The following is a 16,457-nucleotide window of genomic DNA, read 5'->3' as shown; positions in this document are numbered from 1 at the left end:
CTCTGGACAGCAGTCAGATCAGCAGTCTTCCCCAATACTTGTGATTTAGTTTACTGAACCAAGCTGAGTGTTTTTAAGGCTCAGGAAACCTCGCAAGGTGTTTCGAGTTAATTAGATGATTCAGGTGATTAGTTGAATAGCCTACTTGTATAATTTTTCATGATATTCTAATATTTTGAGATAGGATTTTTGAGTTTTCTTAAGCTGTAAGCCAAATTCAGCAATATTAAAATAATAAAAGGCTTGAAATAGTTCAGTTGATGTGTAATGAATCCAGAATGTATGACATTTTTGTTTTTTTAATTGCATTACAGAAAATAAAGAACTTTATCACAATATTCTAATTTTCTGAGACAGTCCAGTATATCTCTCTTCTGTTCAGCACAACATGGGAAGGATGACATTCTGATTATTAGCACATTTGTGTACTGAGCGAAATCCACCCGATTTGTACGCTTTTGGAACAGCCATTTTGCCATTTGAAAATTAAATCACAGTTGCTCTGGGCTGTGATAATGAAGCAGCTCAATCTCACAAATTATGTCAGCCATGATTAGCCATAATGTCATATTCAGTCAAAAGCAAGTGACAAAATGGCCGTCACTTGATGTGGTAAAAAACGGGCAGATTTTTCCACACTCATATACCCGGCATATTGCACATACAAGATTACATTTTAAATATTTTTAAATTCAGAGATTGAAAACATATAACATTTCCACAAATGTTCTTAAATCAACTTTGCAAATAATACATCGGCGATAACTGCTTTTTGTCACTTACAACTTAAATATCTTTGAAGACAAGCTTTAAAACATTTGTGCTCTGTTCAAGGATTAGACCAACTTCTTTCATTGTTTAAGGGCCATTTGGTCAACCGTCATTAATTGTGGAACCAACACAGAGCATACAGTCAAGAATTTAAATCCGAAAGGCAACATAAGGAAAAAGTAGTGCAAATCCATGCTGACAGTGATTGCTGCCTTCCATCCTCGCCGAGTAGGCCGCCAAGCGAGAAATGAGGAAAGTCTCTCAGCTTCAGTGCTTTCCCATTTCCATGACAACGACGTGCTGTCAGATTAACTTCAAAGTGCAAAATCCAGAGTATGTTGGAGGTTTGACAAAACGGGAGTACTGTAACAAGCTGCGACAGCGCTCACATAATCTCTTTCACGCAGAAGCGCTTCCGGTTTTTATGTCACTTCTGTCGATTCTTGTACGGTGTACAGGACGTTACGCCTTTGCTGGGGGATGGGGCGTGAGGGTGTGCTCTGGCCTAAAAGGTCATAAATAGCACATAAACACACCGTTACATACAATGGAATGGGCTCAGTGTTAATGCACCAACTAGCATACCGCAAACAAACAAAAAAAAAGAAAAAGGAAATATCACCAACAGGAAAATAAAATGCTGACCGAAGAATAATTTTCCTTGCAAAATGATATTTGACTATGTTTTCTAGTAAAACATTTTATGTAAAATAAGCTACAATGGCTCGTATAACAAGACACCAAATCACTTCGCTTTTATTAAAAGAGCTGTAAGCAATTTGGAACTTTTTCGCTCGCTGCCGCCATCTCCTGGCTTGTTTCATCATCGCAGCATGTCAGCTTGTTCTTGATGCACGTGCAAGTATTTATCTCTTAGAAGCCCTTGAACAAACCATGGTTCCAACAGCTAAAGGGAAGTTACATTCAATACTTTTAAAGACTTAATTTTTATGCCTTTTGAGATTAAATTTAAAACCAAGTCGACAAAAAACAAACACAGGTGAAACAAAAGAAAAAAAAACTGATTTTGAGGCCATTTTAAACAAATGCTTTTTTAAAAAATGTATATCACATTTTGGTCCAGTTGAAAAATTTCGACCCGAAAAACTCTCCAAAGTATTAGTTATGGAAACAATAAATAAAGAGGATGTTTACAATACATCAGGGATCCTTGGTCAAGACTTAAAGAAAACTACTAATGCCAATTTTTCTTCATTCATGAAGCATTTTTATTATGATACTTAAAAAAATGAAGTTTTTACTGAATCTTTTTAGTTCAAACAAATATAAAACTTCTTAAATACTTTAAACAATTAAATTTAAAACCTTTTGATGTCATTAAGGCGTTATCTGTTCAAGGATCCACAGGAATCCTTTTTGTTTCATCTTTCTTGGGTTTTGGGTTGTTGTTTGGACTGTACTTAAAGACGGCAATTTTTTACTTTTGAGGGCAAGCATGATGCAACTCTCCACTACTCCACCAGCCCCACTTCTACCTAATGTGTGCTGCCCCGAACAGCTTTGCTAAAAGGATAACAACAGATAGGCGTGGTGGAAAATAAAGCATAAGGGCATTTTGAACTCAGTTGATAATTGTAAACACATGCTAAATAGAAAAACACATTTAACTTTCAATATTATTTATGGACACCTCAAAAATGCACCCCACAGTTAAGTATTTTGTTTCTGACTTTGGGTAAATTAGTTTAAATTTAAGAAAATGAATCTTTTATCGGCTTTGTCAGACACATTTTCAAGTTAAAGTCGAAGGATTTCCCGACAACTATGTATCGACCACAGGTATAAAAACAGCATACATTTTGTGTTTATGAACTACAAGTTAAGAAACATACTGGTGATCCCAATTATTATAAGGATGTATTTTCTTATTTTACAACAAAAAAAATAAAGAAAATGAAGATTTTGTGCTGATAGTTTTAAAAATGCAGACACTACCTGACAGAAGAGCTGAAAGTTCTTCAAGCTATAGCGCTTTTCTCAGAGTTGCCGCCAGAAGGTTCTTCCGCTTGGCTCAGAAAGGAGAAATCACTTTGTTGGTTTTTGGGCACAGAGAGCTTCTCCCTATGCCGCACTCTTGTGTATTGACGCAGAGGAGCAATGGAAGTGCGAACTACAGGTAGTTCATTTAAAGTGGAAACGTCATTTTTGGAGCCCTCCTTTATTGCTAGCTTGGGCCTTTTCACTGAGAAGCTGGTTGGCAGAGAAGGCAAAGAGGGAATTTTTGCAGGCCTTGAAGTCTGCAGTCTAGTCTTGGGAGGATCTGAGGCTAGTTGCTCGTTAACATGGGAGACCCCTCTGTGAAGTCGCCCATCGTTTTCCTTTGTAACAGAAATCCCTCCTTCTATTCTTGTCCTAGCTTCTTTGTTTTTTTTGGGACAGACTGCCATGTGTTTGGTGTGGCTGCGTCGCATTGTGAACTCCCTGCTGCAGTGAGGACAAACAAATATGTCGTCTTGCACGTAGCTGGGTGACTCTTTGTTTGAAAAACACTTGTTCCTCTCGGGCACAACCCTCTGTACCAGCTTTTGCTTTTTCTTACTCAGTAGTCTCAACTTGACTTTGGCGGATGACTCTGAGGTAGATCTGTTGGACTGCCTGGCTCCGTTTGAGGCGTTACATTCATTTTCTGAATTGGTCGTCGACAGAACTCCGTTCTGGCTCTTGGCAAAGTGGCGGAGCGGGATGGGATTCTTTTTGGGCGTGTACCGCCTTTTGTCGCTTGCGTTGGCACAAGTCAGGATGTGCCTGTGCATCTCTGGCATGTTGTCAAAGCTTCTTCCGCATTTGGTACACCGTATTGCTGTGCTGAAAGTCTGTGGGATGTTGTGGGTAGTGAAATTTGTGGCTGAGGCCTGTGAACCAGCAGGGGACCTATTGTGATAAGGAAAGGGCGGAGGCTTAAAGCTGGGGTAATGTTGATTAATTCCAAGACGGACATCAGGCACTTTGACTTTGCCTCCGTCCGAGGCCAAAATTTTAATTGTTGTAAACAATTCTTCATCAGCCATATCAACTTCAATTTCTTTTTTTATGAGTGGTTCTTCAGACACGTCGGCCATGAAAGACTCTCTGCTGACTTTGGTAGAGTGGTTATGATTCTGCGGTCTGATTTTTCCCTTTTCTTCTTCAGTGAATGTGCACTGCTGAGTAGGATGCAATTCCTCCTGATGCTGTTTCAGATTGCAAAGGTAAACAAAGTCTTTAGGGCACGCACCACAAACGTAACTTTTGCCAACGCCGTGCAGGCTTGAACGGTGGTCGAGCAAAGCAGAAGGCTTGTCAAACAGGACGACGCAGAATTCACACTTGTAGGGCCACTCTTCAGCATGGTCACTCACGTGATGGCCCAGTTCTTTCATCGAGTGGAACAGCAGGTTGCAGACGTTGCATATGAAGTTCTTGGTAAAACTCTGATGCGCTGTGTGAGTTGGAGAGTCGCTTTCCGTGCGGCTAGGCGGCTGAAGGGTGGAAGCCTGCACTTCGGTGTCACTTGCTGGGTCATTTATTGGGTTGCTAGCTTGTTGTATCTCCACAACTTTCTCAAGATGATTTGAGTCATCAGGATAGACATTTGCGGTTAAATCTACACTCGCATCAGGTTCCTCTTCATCTGCAGGTGGCTCTTCTTCCAGCCTTAGTTCTGGTTCATGAGTGTCCATGGAATGACCGAGCAAAGTGCTTGATGAACAAGTAATAGACTCCTGAGTAGAGGACACGGGAAATTCAGAGTTGTCCGCCACTGTAGTGTTGGGTAACGAAACAATCTGTTGATGCTCTAGGTGGTTAACAAGCATTTGCGAGGGAAACGGGGCCTCAGTAACGTCGAGACCCTCTGGCGTTTCAAGTGATATTGTACATTCGATCAGCACATTGTACGAGTTGACGAGGGGGTCATTTGATGCTGCAGTAGGTGTTACCGGTAATTCACACATGCTTTGGTCTTCATCTAATGGTGGATCAAGAGAAATTTGATCCGCAAAAAACAAATGGCCCGAAATATTTAGCGTGGGGTCAAGCGGATGAGAGAGACTGACTAGGTTTGTTTCGTTTGTAGCTGCAAACTGGGATGTTGGATCACAGTCTGTAGAATTGACGGAATTTTTAGTGCACAGCACTAGTGACTCTGGTAATATATTAGAGGGCAGCACTTGGGTTGATTGGCTTGCAGGGCTGGGAATAGATAGTGGTGAGGCCAGAACTGTGAATAATGTTGGAGTGGTTGGTAAGACTGGAGGTGTAGTTGGGGGAGCAAATGATAATGTGCAAGTTGAAGCTGGTGGAAATACAAGAGGTGCAAGTGTGGCTGGTGTGGAATTTAGAGGACAGGAGGGGAGTGAAAGTCCATAAAGAAGCCCCTCTGTTACAGAGCCGATCATATTAGAACCTCTAACAACGGTAAGGTCTGAAACAGGAGGTGCTTCAAGGCTTGATAGACTTTCCTCTTGCTCTCCAACACTCAAGACTGCCTTCTGCTGCATGCACACGTTGAAACGATCTTCTGTGGGGATAACAGAATCAGACGTCGAATGAGATTCCTCAAAGCTCCTCTTTTGTAAACTCAAATCCAGCGCGGCATCTTCTGAAAACCTAACTTCATTTTGTTTTATAGAATTGGAGAGATCCAGTGGTAGATTAAAGTAGTTGTTGACAGTCACAGGAGGTGAACTCTCTGTTAAAACTGGAACTATCTCCGGTTCCTCGGTCTCTTTGGCCGTAATTTGTTTTTCATTCAAACTCAGGTGAATGAGAGAGTTAAATTTGCTGTCTGTGGGCCTTAACTTAATAGCATTATCACAAATAATTTCTACCGTAGGGGTTTCCTCACTTGAAGTATTGCTTTGCTGAGGAGAGCTTTGTGGAGAGCTAGTCCTTCTTTTAAACCTTCCTGCTGCCAGAGGACCTGGTGATTTAGGTGAGTGAGACGTTTGGCCATCAGTAAGAGTATCCTGCTTTTCTTGCAGCTGATTCAACTTAGGTGGCACAAACACCGTTGAGTTTGACTGTGTAGCCTGAGTAAATACATGGTCTATTAACGAAGATGATGTCACCACTTCAGACTCCAGTTCTGTTTGAATATGGGGTAAGAGAGGTGTTGGTATCCTCGTGGCAAATGTTTGACCCAGTAGTTCTTGGTTGTTCCGAACAGAATCAATACTCAACCCCATGTTTAGTTGTTTAGGATCCAGGATCAGAGTGTCCAGTCCTACAAAGGTTGAACATGCAGCATTAACTTCAGCAGCTTCACAACTGTCCACTGTGCCAGTTAAACTTTTTTTCCCATCAAAATAAAAGCTGATATTTTCTGAAACATCAAGCATGTAATTTCTGGTGCAGTTCACTACATTCTCCACAACTTCCTCGGACAGCTCAGCTTTGCGATTTGAAGTTGTAATGATTATCTGCTGTAGATGTTCCTTGTAAGGTGACCCACTTTCTTCCAAAGGTGTCACTTGCTCTTCAGAAATTGTGCAGTGTTCAAAACGGTTAGTCCTTTCAAGATGTGCATCTGAGCTTAATGAAACCGAAAATGTTGTATTGTCAGGAAGGTAATTGGAGTCCAAATCAGAAGCAATATATCTCTCAAAACATCTCTTCTCATTTGTATGTTCCACATTCTTCATCGAATAGTGGCTCTGCATATGTCGTGTCAAGCCCTGTTGGCTGGAAAAAGACCTCTCACAGTTTTGACTGTACAACAACTCCCAGCCACCATGCGTACCGAGAGCAAGGTGGTCATGAATGTCAGACGTGTCGGGTTCCCTTGTTTCAGTGCTGGTGTTCTCTTCACATACGGCATCCTCTTCTTGCTGCACATACTCACCATCTCCAAAATCAGAGAAGTGAATGGTTTTATCCATTTCCCCCAAACTTAAATCCAGTTTTATGAATAAAGGCCGTGCAGGTATCGTCACACCTGATGAAAGAATACATAGATGCAATTGAACAGAACTTGATTTTATATGGGAGAAGAGTCAGGCAAGGAGAGCAGAAACTAACAAAAGCAAAATTAACACTTAAACGTTAACACTGAAAAACACAGGAAAACTAAACTGAAAATATTTATAACTCTACAAAGGAAGGGATGTAATACATAATCATTTCAACATTTTTTATACTCACCAAATTTAAAGTCAACAGCACAGAATCCCCGATTTTTTTTCAGCGAATGATGCTCACTTTGATGAAATACTCATAAAAATGGCACATCAAATGCACTTTCTTTTTCAAATTCAAAAATGGCATCGAAATTGGAATACTGGACTTAAAAATCGCAATTAGGTTTTTGTTCTAAAATCATGCTGCCTTATTGTACAGTGCAGTTAAACTTTGTCGCTTTAAATCAGGCCCAGAAGTGAGATATACTTGCATGACTTCACGAATACTACAGCATTATTTAGTGATGTACCCAAATGTAAACATAAACTAAAAAATGAACGTTGAACATACACAGCAATATAGAACCTTCAGGGAAATTATCTCAGCATAACACTGTCAATATGTTAAGTTAAAAAAGTAAAATAAACTCAAAGTTCTCAGTGTAAGCCACATTCAGATAAGAAACTAAACTTCTAACATATACAGTATGGGAAACACAACACAAAACCTCTTAAGTGTTTTTATTTCACTAAGCAAATGTCTACATTATAACTAGGCATCAACTTACCATTTCAGCAGTTAGCACAGGAGCATATCCATGTTTTAAGATGACTGTCGACCTTGTACACTGTAAAAAGACACACAAAGCAATATGTAAGTAACGGACTTTGTATGAATGCAATATTACAGAAGTCTTTGTTGTCATCATAAATACTGTCTTTGTCAACAATATGATGTATGCTTCATAAAATCAAATACTCTGTGTCACTCGAACGTTTTAACATAATGTCCTGATTTCAAATAGTGTCGTATGTCAACATGCTTCTTGTTTATGTTGTTGTGAGTAGCATTACACTTATTGAATATCAAAATAATGGTACAATGATACAGATTAAAATCGTGCTTTTTTTTTAAAGACTATTTTTTTTATATCCTTTGATCTATTTTTTTAGGGTGAGGCATTTCAAAGTTATTGATGCTTTAGATGTTTGGAGTAAAACACATTGTCAAAAACGAATTATACGTTCACATTTAACCTAAATATTGTTATAACTGTAAGCAATAAAACCAGTAAATACATATTCACCATACAGCTCACTGTTATGAGGATTTTGCGTTTTTTTGGGGATAGCTGGAAAATATAATTTAATTTTAATATATATATCATAATATGTGTGTATGTATGTATACATCATGATATATACATACGTATATACATCCACCCATCCATTATTTGCACAGCTTATCCTCAGTAGGGTCGTGGGGTTGCTGGAGCACATCCCAGCCATCTTCAGACAGTGGGCAGGGGACACCCGGCACTAGTTGCCAGCCAGTCACAGGCCACACAGGGACAGACAACTCACTCGCTCATTCACACTTAGGGACAATTTGGACCCACCAATCAACCTGACATGCATGTTTTTGGAATGCGGGAGGGAACCGGAGTCCCCGGAGAGACCCACGCAAGACAGGGAGAACATGCAAACTCTGCACAGGAAGGCTGATAGCTGGATTTGAACCTATGACCTCAGAACTGCGGCTACATATATTCATATCAAGAGAGATGTATAAAATTATATATATATATATATATATATATTTATGTATAATATAATTTCATACACCACGAACACCAGCTCGGTAGCCTAGATGGTAGGGCGCCCGCTCTGAGACTGGGAGGTCACTGGTTCAAGCCTCGGCCGAGTCCAAGACTTACAACATTGGTACTCATTGCCTGCCTGCTTAGCGCTCTGCATTAAGGGTTGGAATTGGGGGAGTTTGGTCACCTAATGACTCCCAAACCAATTGGGTCTAAAATGGCGGCGCCCTGTTTGGCTGCATCGGCTCGCTACAGTTTAACTGTACGGGTCAGGTGTATCGACATTTCGTTCTGTGTGCATGGTTACAAAGAATGACAATAAAAGTAAATTCCATTCTATTCTAACTGGTTACCAGCCACTCGCTGGGCACACAGAGACAAACAAGTCAAGTCCTGTTTATTTGTATAGCCCTCAATCACAAAGAGTCTCAAAGGGCTGCACAGACTATTGCAAACCACAGACTATTATTACACCATCTTCTGATCTAAAACCTACATGAGGCAAAGGAAAAACTCGAAAACAACGATAACCCACACGCTTATATAATATAACATAATACAATACAATATAAATGAATTTCCTCTTTGTGGAGCAGGCTTGTGTTTTGTTGTTTTCGTTTTGAATTTGTATTTCCTGCAAGAAAATAATGAAATAGGGTGAGGCACTTAAAAAGCTTCATCCTAAGGCATCAGCCTACACCCTTTGGACACATGGTTATTTATTATAACATTGTATTGTGCAGCTGATTTTGGCAATTGTCAGTTGATGTTGTATTTGCGCTGTGCAAAAATAAAAACCCAGAAACAATGCGTCGAAAAATACGCACAATAGCTTCGGTAATTAGGACAATCGCTGATGAAAAAGGCCTACCTCGGCAAATCAAGTGAATTATAAAATGAGATGCAGATTTTAACTAATGTCGTCTTTAGCAGGCAAGATTGCTTGAATTTCAAATCCAAGATATGCGAAAGCGCCATCACAACTGGCATGATGACGTTTAACTTTTTGCACCATTGCTTGCTTTCCACGCGACACGTAATATTTGCAGCTCTGGCAACTCAAGCTTTAGGTCACCGCAACCAATTACTAGTCGATTCGTTTTATATACTATTTATCATACACTACATTAGTTAAAACTGCGGCTGCTACTCTTCGATATATATTTTGACGACATACAATAAACAATGCATCTAAGACGTATTTCGTTCCTGGCTTGTAATCGTCACTTCGGTTAGCGCTGCAGTTAGCCCACAATTCCCGACTACAAGGTACATTTAAAAAAAAACCCTAACAGGTAACATTTAATAGGACTATTATGCACATAAAAAGACATTGGTTGGTATACATCGTTGAATTACGTACTTGAATTGCGACCACATTGTCGATCAGTAGTTTTATATATCTGTTGCAGGTTGTAAACAGTTGGGTGTTCCTTAATGTGCCACCGAAGAACTTGCCCTTTGATTGGATTAAAGAAGACTATGTCAGATTTTAACCAATTGAAAAAGGCCTTGTTCACCTACCGGAAGACTTTGTTTCAAAAAGCCTATAAGGTTATAGTGTATTTCAACAAATTGAATGCAACGTTTGGATTGTGTTATATGTTATGCAGCAAAACTGCTTTTTGAGTTTATTAAATCACAGAAAAAAGTATAGCTGATTTTTTTCTCGTTTCATTGCAGTCACAGTCGTGTACTGTGTCCCGTGTCATTTATAAGCTTTGACCTGCAGAGGGCGTAAACGTGCAACTTTAAGAAATGGTTGCCAAAGTTGTATTGCACAGCGTGTAAAAATGATCCGATTACATGCCTCAGACGTGTTGGAGGAGGGAAGCAACCCAAACATACTGGGTAGTTGCCCAATTTGCCAAGTTTGTGAGCCTTAAATTAATCAATATACAATTCTGCTTTTCCTTCAACGCAGGGTTGGGTAGGATTACTTTAACTGGATTACTTTCAATTACTTTTGGATTACTCCAATACCAATTATGCTAATAAAAGACAAAATAAACTAAATATGAATAAAATCATAACTCACAAAACATAGTAAGCTTTCTCTCCTGGCTTTGATATCTTTGTTCTCCGGCAAAACTAACATGAAATGCGACAGAAACAAAATGAAAATAAATCCAAACCGCTTGCCAACATCATTTTTGCCGTTCCATGTATTCCAAGCCTGCACAAAATTTAGTAATTGTATTCATATTTAGTTTCTTTTGTCTTTTATTAGCATATTTGGTATTGGAGTAATCCAAAAGTAATTGAAAGTAATCCAGTTAAAGTAACCCTACCCAACTCTGCTTCAACGTATTAGTCTCCAGCCTAGCTCAGACCACAATGAGAACCGTCGTATATATATATTGAATGAATGACTGCCAATAAACGGTGTTATTATTGTGTGTTCCTTTCTCCCCTCTTTCGTGGGAGCTGACAGGCTAATGATTAATGATGCATTGTGCATTCTTGTCCTCTTCAACTATGTTTCCTCCAACGATACTCGAGAGAATAAAAAGCTTGCCATTCACCCAAACCCTCAAACGTACCTACACATGATGGAAAAAATGCCAGATAATTTAATGTGCAACATATTTACGCCAACTACATCCATGTCAAAATAAACAACATCTTTGAAAGCATTCGTGGGTGTTTATGTGCTATGCATGTACAGTGTTCATATGTGACATTGCGCACAACGTGGGTGCTGCTCTCATGGAACATGAGGAGAACTTCTAGCTCCCACTTGCATCGGTGGGAGATAACAAAGTACTCAGACTTATAAACAGGTATATTCTCAAGTTGGCTCTGGGGCTGAAACCAGACTTTATGTTCTCAGGCGAACTGGAACTGTAAAAGAATGTCAACTCCAATTGTTTAGCTTTGTTTTTCAATGTTATGCTTTAACATTCAAGCTCCATTCGTAACCTACCACACATAATATAAACACGGATGACAAGGAATATTTTCTGAACACAACACCTTTAGTCACAAAGAATGGGGAAAACAAAACGATTTTCATGTTTTATATTGAATCTGTCAACTTTTTTAACAGTTAAGTGAATGCAATGTTACACCCGAACCATCTCAACATTCCATACAAGCTGAACACTGCCCTTTGGCAGACAGAGGGGGCATTTGGTTTGCGTTTATTAAAATAAAAACTCACAACCTTTGATAGAACTGACAGAGACTTGCTTTTTTTTGACATACTCTGAAATTTATGCAGGCTGTATTAAAATTCCAACCTTATCTGGCTTACGGGCCATATGTTTGAGATGGCTGACTTATATTGTACAAACGGTGATTAGTAGGAGTACAGAAGTAGTGACGTCAAGTCATTTGCTGCTGAGGTTAAACACGTGAAGTACTCAAATCATTCAAACATTTAAATCATTGCTTTAATTGCAGATGATCGCCTGATTTTGGGTGCAACAAAAATGATTACAAGTCAGCTTTAATATGATGACAACTAACGTACCTTGCTATTGAAAATCTATTAACCCTTGAAACAAAGCAATAATAAATAACTTCGTTTAATCAACAGCTCCTAAAGGTAATAAAGCTTAGGGACCATGTTCTGGTTGCTAAGATTTGAACAATGACTTTTTAACCTTCATTTTTTCCTGTCCTTTTAATGTAGTACACATATTCTCGTCAGTATTACTTTTTAAGCCTGCTGAAGCACAGAATGTGAGCGGGTAGTACTTTGTCAAATTTGCTTATTGCATACCTGACAACCTGTACGGTTTTGCCATACAAAGTACATTTTTTTTATGCAGTTTAAGACGAGTATGACGTACAAGGAAATCTGTACGGAAAAACGCAAATTTGTCAATCGCATGCGTCTGCCGCCTGGGGATTTCCCATCATGCATCATTCCCCAAAAAAATATGGTGTACGATTATTTAGTATTTTGTACGGGAAAATACGATAGTTTGTACGGTCATGGAGCCTTGGAGGTTGGCAGGTATGTTATTGTATCACAAAGTCTTTTCATACAACATTTAAACTCTTAAATCCACACTTCACAACTTTTCAACCTTTATTCACTTTATGACTCTCTTTTCCGCCGGCCATAAAGGAGTACACGGCAGGCATAATGAAGCTGAATCCGTTTGTAACATCCTCCCGCCGCAAGAATCGCAAGAGGCATTTCAATGCCCCCTCACACATCAGGAGGAAGATCATGTCTTCCCCTTTATCCAAGGAGCTCCGTCAGAAGTACAACGTGAGATCCATGCCCATCCGCAAAGATGACGAAGTCCAGGTTGTCCGTGGACACTACAAAGGCCAGCAGATTGGCAAAGTGGTGCAGGTGTACAGAAAAAAGTACGTCATCTACATCGAGCGTGTGCAGAGAGAAAAGGCTAACGGAACAACGGTCCACGTTGGTATCCATCCCAGCAAGGTGGTGATCACCCGGCTAAAGTTGGACAAGGACCGCAAAAAGATCCTGGAACGCAAGGCCAAATCTCGTGCTGATGGAAAGGAGAAGGGCAAGTACAAGGAGGAGACCATTGAGAAGATGCAAGAATAAACCTCTTTTGCTATCAATGACTCATGAGAAATATAGTGACTGCTTTAAAGAGACATTGTTCCTTGATTAAGCGCAGAATGCTAACCGGCTAATTGGTCATTTTGGCTCCCGATGTGTGAAAATGGCGAGAAACATGAAACTTCTTAAGCCATGCAACACAATAGCACATAATTATTTTAAAATGTACATGTTAATGTAATAACATGTCTGTTTTTGCTCAAAATGTATATACATTGGATTTCTTTTTAATAATCTAACTAGGGCAGCTCAGCGGCGCAGTGGTTAGCTCGTGTGCGTCACAGTTCTGAGGTCATGAAATCGAACTCCCCATGTGGAGTTTGCATGTTCTCTCGTGCTTGCGTGGTTTTACTCCGGGAACTCTGGTTTCCTCCCACATGTCAGGTTAATTGACCTAGGTGTGAATGAGTGAGTTGGCTGTCCCTGTGTGCCCTGCGACTGGCTGCCAACCAGTTTAGGGTGTCCAATGCCCACTGCCCGGAGACAACTGGGATGGGCTCCATATCCCCCGCGACCCTACTGTGGATAAGCGGTGCAGATGATTGATGGATGGATGGATTTAAGTAGGTTTACACCACTTGGGGCCACTGAGTGCCACTTTTAAAGTTCGGAAATTGATTTTTCTTTTTCTTTTTTTTGTGATTAGAAATTTGCAAAACACAGCAAGTTTTGTCTTTTTGGTGCTATTATTAACAACAAGAGCTGAAATTGTTGATTTAAAGGTAAAGTGTGTATTATTTGACCACAAGATGCCCCTGTATGGTTTAATGCAACTAAACACAAGTGCTAAAAACACAAACTATAAAGACTCAATTGACCAAAAAAAACAATTTTGCCCAGTCTTTTTGAAGTTTTTTGTTACCCATAATAGCAAGATAGCAGACAATTAAGTCAACTCCTGTTCAGTGAGTCTCCTGTTATGTAAAATAAATGCTAAATTCTCCACCTACAAGTATTTAAACGGAACAAAAGAGGCACGGTCATGTAATATCCATCCATCCATATATGCACCGCTTATCCTCAGCAGGGTCGCGGGGGTGCTGGAGCCCATCCCATCTATCTTTGGGCATATATATATATATATATATATATATATATATAATTTTTTTTTTCTGGATGACATTTTTATTTAACCACATGAAGGTGCTAAATAATACACGCTGTCCCTTCAAGGTGCATTGCGGCAGTTGTACGCTTCATTTTTTCTTTGCTGATCACTGCCACCCCTGGCTTACAGTGCAAATACAACCTTGAGGTCAAGCCCCAGCACTGAAAAACGACAAGCTTCTTTCCTTTGGACATCTGACCCGTAGTAATCAGAACCTTTAATGGGAGATCCAAGCTGATAGGTGCAGTGGCAGTAGAAGTCTGAGCTCTTGGTAGCAATCTGAAAATTGGAAAAGGATGAAATCCCTGTAAACATATTTTGGAGATGTATTTTATAGTTGCAAACAAAATGTCCGGAAGAGATACAAGTCCTAATGTTTGCTTCATATTTAATGGGAATTCCAGCTGCTTGGTTGCAATGAGAAGGTCACTGTTGGGTCTGCTGGGCCAATAAACATGCCACTTAAGTAGCTGAAACCAGCATGGAAGCTTTAGACGAGTGAATAATTTGAATGCTTACAAACCGTAATATTTGTACTATATTTATGATGCACGACTTCAGAGAAGTTTTCCAGAACAGGCAAATCGCTTGCTATATCAGGTGTGCAAGCTCTGTCACTGCCAAGATTTTTTGGGGGGCGGACAGGGGTAGCATCCTGTACATTTTGCAAGCGCACAGACTAAACTAATGATGAATATTTGTACATTTGAATATGTTTTTTTTTCTAAACAGGATTGCTAAGGTCTACTTACTGCAGGAGGCACGGCTGTTTGCGTTCAAAAAGTGTGTCTCTAAAAATGTGTTTTTAACCTGTGTGACTTCTTCTAGTGTGTCAGGAAATAGCGTAATTTTATTTCTGCAAAAAATAATGCTATTTGTCTGTATCTTTGCTTTCTCCCAGTAATGAGCCAAATAACCTTATCATTTTAAACTTATTTTTATGTGCTAATTATTTGCTCACGAGGTAGTACAGGAAAATATCTTTAAAAACGTATTTTGCTTGCTGAAGTTGTTTAAGATTGTACTGCAAAAGCAATACTTATCATGATTACCCAAGTGGAGCCACCTGGGGTAATCATCTGGCGCGCTGGAATGCGCTTCCTGATTGGTTTATGTTCCCTTTTTAAGCATGCTACACGGAGACCTCTTCGTGGGAGGATACTTTTTAGCCCGTTTGACTCGCCTGATTTTCCTGTGTCTTTTTGACTTGTACATCTGCCCCCTGACGACCATGAAAGCCAGAACCAGCAGCCCAATCCCCCCTTAGAATGTGCAGTTCGGCAAGTCATTTCCGACGTGGCGAAATTGGCTAAGCAAGCGAGTCAGTTACGGTTCGAGTGGGATCTGTTGGGTCGGGACTGGTCCTATCTCTCCAAAGTAATGACCCATCAAGCCGCTTCATCGGTGCCCAACACTGACGGGGCACCATCGGCCTTATGACTGCGCAATGACTCCCATGCCTGCCTGTTCGACTCCCTTGCCTGCCAGTCCGGCTCCGCTGCCTGCCAGTCCGACTCCGCTGCCGGCCCTGATTCTGCCTGTTCTGATTCTGCCTGTCCTGAGTTGACTCTCCTGATTTACCTGTGTTTCCCTGTGACGTGTCTTGGGTTTATTTATTTTTTTCCTGGGGGACTTCTGGAGCCGTCCCTTGAGGGGGGGGTTCTGTCATGATTACCCAAGTGGAGCCACCTGGGGTAATCATCTGGCGCGCTGGAATGCGCTTCCTGATTGGTTTATGTTCCCTTTTTAAGCATGCTACACGGAGACCTCTTCGTGGGAGGATACTTTTTACCCCGTTTGACTCGCCTGATTTTCCTGTGTCTTTTTGACTTGTTTACCTATTCTGCCTGCCTCCGATCCGACCTGCTTCCGTTCCACGCTACGATCTTCTCTCCAGTCCCGGTAAACTCGACCTGCTTCCGTCCCACGCTACGATTGGCTACGTGTCCCGAAGTTGTCTTCACGGCGTTGCTGCTGGCGTTCGACGGTCATCGCGTCTCCCGCTAACCCTGTACGCTTCCCCAAATAAAAGACTTGTAACGAACGCTCTGGGGTCTCCTGCTCTGTTCTGGTCCTCCTGACAATACTATAAATCCAATATTGCACATCATTTTGCTGTTTTTATTTATTATTTTAACTTATGAATAAAGCATGCCCTGCTCTTTCTGAATACAAGCATCAATAGATAGGTAATCCTCCCTTTGACAAAAGTCCATCCAATGAGAAAATAACTACTGGATGGCTTGACTTGCTGTTAGTTTGCTAATACAATAATATCACAGACTCTATTTTTTGGGGCCGAGTTAAGC

General features: G+C 40.4%; 2 protein-coding genes across 3 annotated transcripts; one reads left to right on the top strand and one right to left on the bottom strand.

Moving 5' to 3' along the window:
- Positions 1 to 283: 283 nt before the first annotated feature.
- prdm2a (PR domain containing 2, with ZNF domain a) lies at positions 284 to 9,932 on the bottom strand. Of its 2 annotated transcripts, none has more exons than XM_088332099.1 (4): positions 9,852 to 9,932; positions 7,457 to 7,516; positions 2,728 to 6,706; positions 284 to 1,276 (listed from the first exon to the last, which is right to left on the bottom strand). In XM_088332099.1, the coding sequence occupies exon 3, from the start codon at positions 6,648 to 6,650 to the stop codon at positions 2,751 to 2,753; it is 3,900 nt and encodes a 1,299-aa protein (XP_088188225.1). In that variant the 5' UTR covers positions 6,651 to 6,706; positions 7,457 to 7,516; positions 9,852 to 9,932; the 3' UTR covers positions 284 to 1,276; positions 2,728 to 2,750. The 2 variants fall into 2 exon arrangements, with proteins under 2 accessions (XP_088188225.1, XP_088188226.1); XM_088332100.1 differs by lacking the exon at positions 9,852 to 9,932 and adding an exon at positions 9,360 to 9,488.
- A 2,618-nt stretch (positions 9,933 to 12,550) lies between these two features.
- Positions 12,551 to 13,034, top strand: LOC148369869 (large ribosomal subunit protein uL24). The gene has a single exon (XM_088330021.1). The coding sequence runs from the start codon at positions 12,585 to 12,587 to the stop codon at positions 13,020 to 13,022; it is 438 nt and encodes a 145-aa protein (XP_088186147.1). The 5' UTR covers positions 12,551 to 12,584; the 3' UTR covers positions 13,023 to 13,034.
- Positions 13,035 to 16,457: the final 3,423 nt, after the last annotated feature.

Source organism: Urocampus carinirostris, chromosome 3 (assembly GCF_059441175.1).
Source record: "Urocampus carinirostris isolate Australia breed hairy pipefish chromosome 3, RoL_Ucar_1.0, whole genome shotgun sequence".
NCBI lineage: Eukaryota > Metazoa > Chordata > Actinopteri > Syngnathiformes > Syngnathidae > Urocampus > Urocampus carinirostris.
The sequence above is the reverse complement of the archived record's forward strand: the minus strand, read 5'-3'. Positions and strand labels throughout refer to the sequence as shown.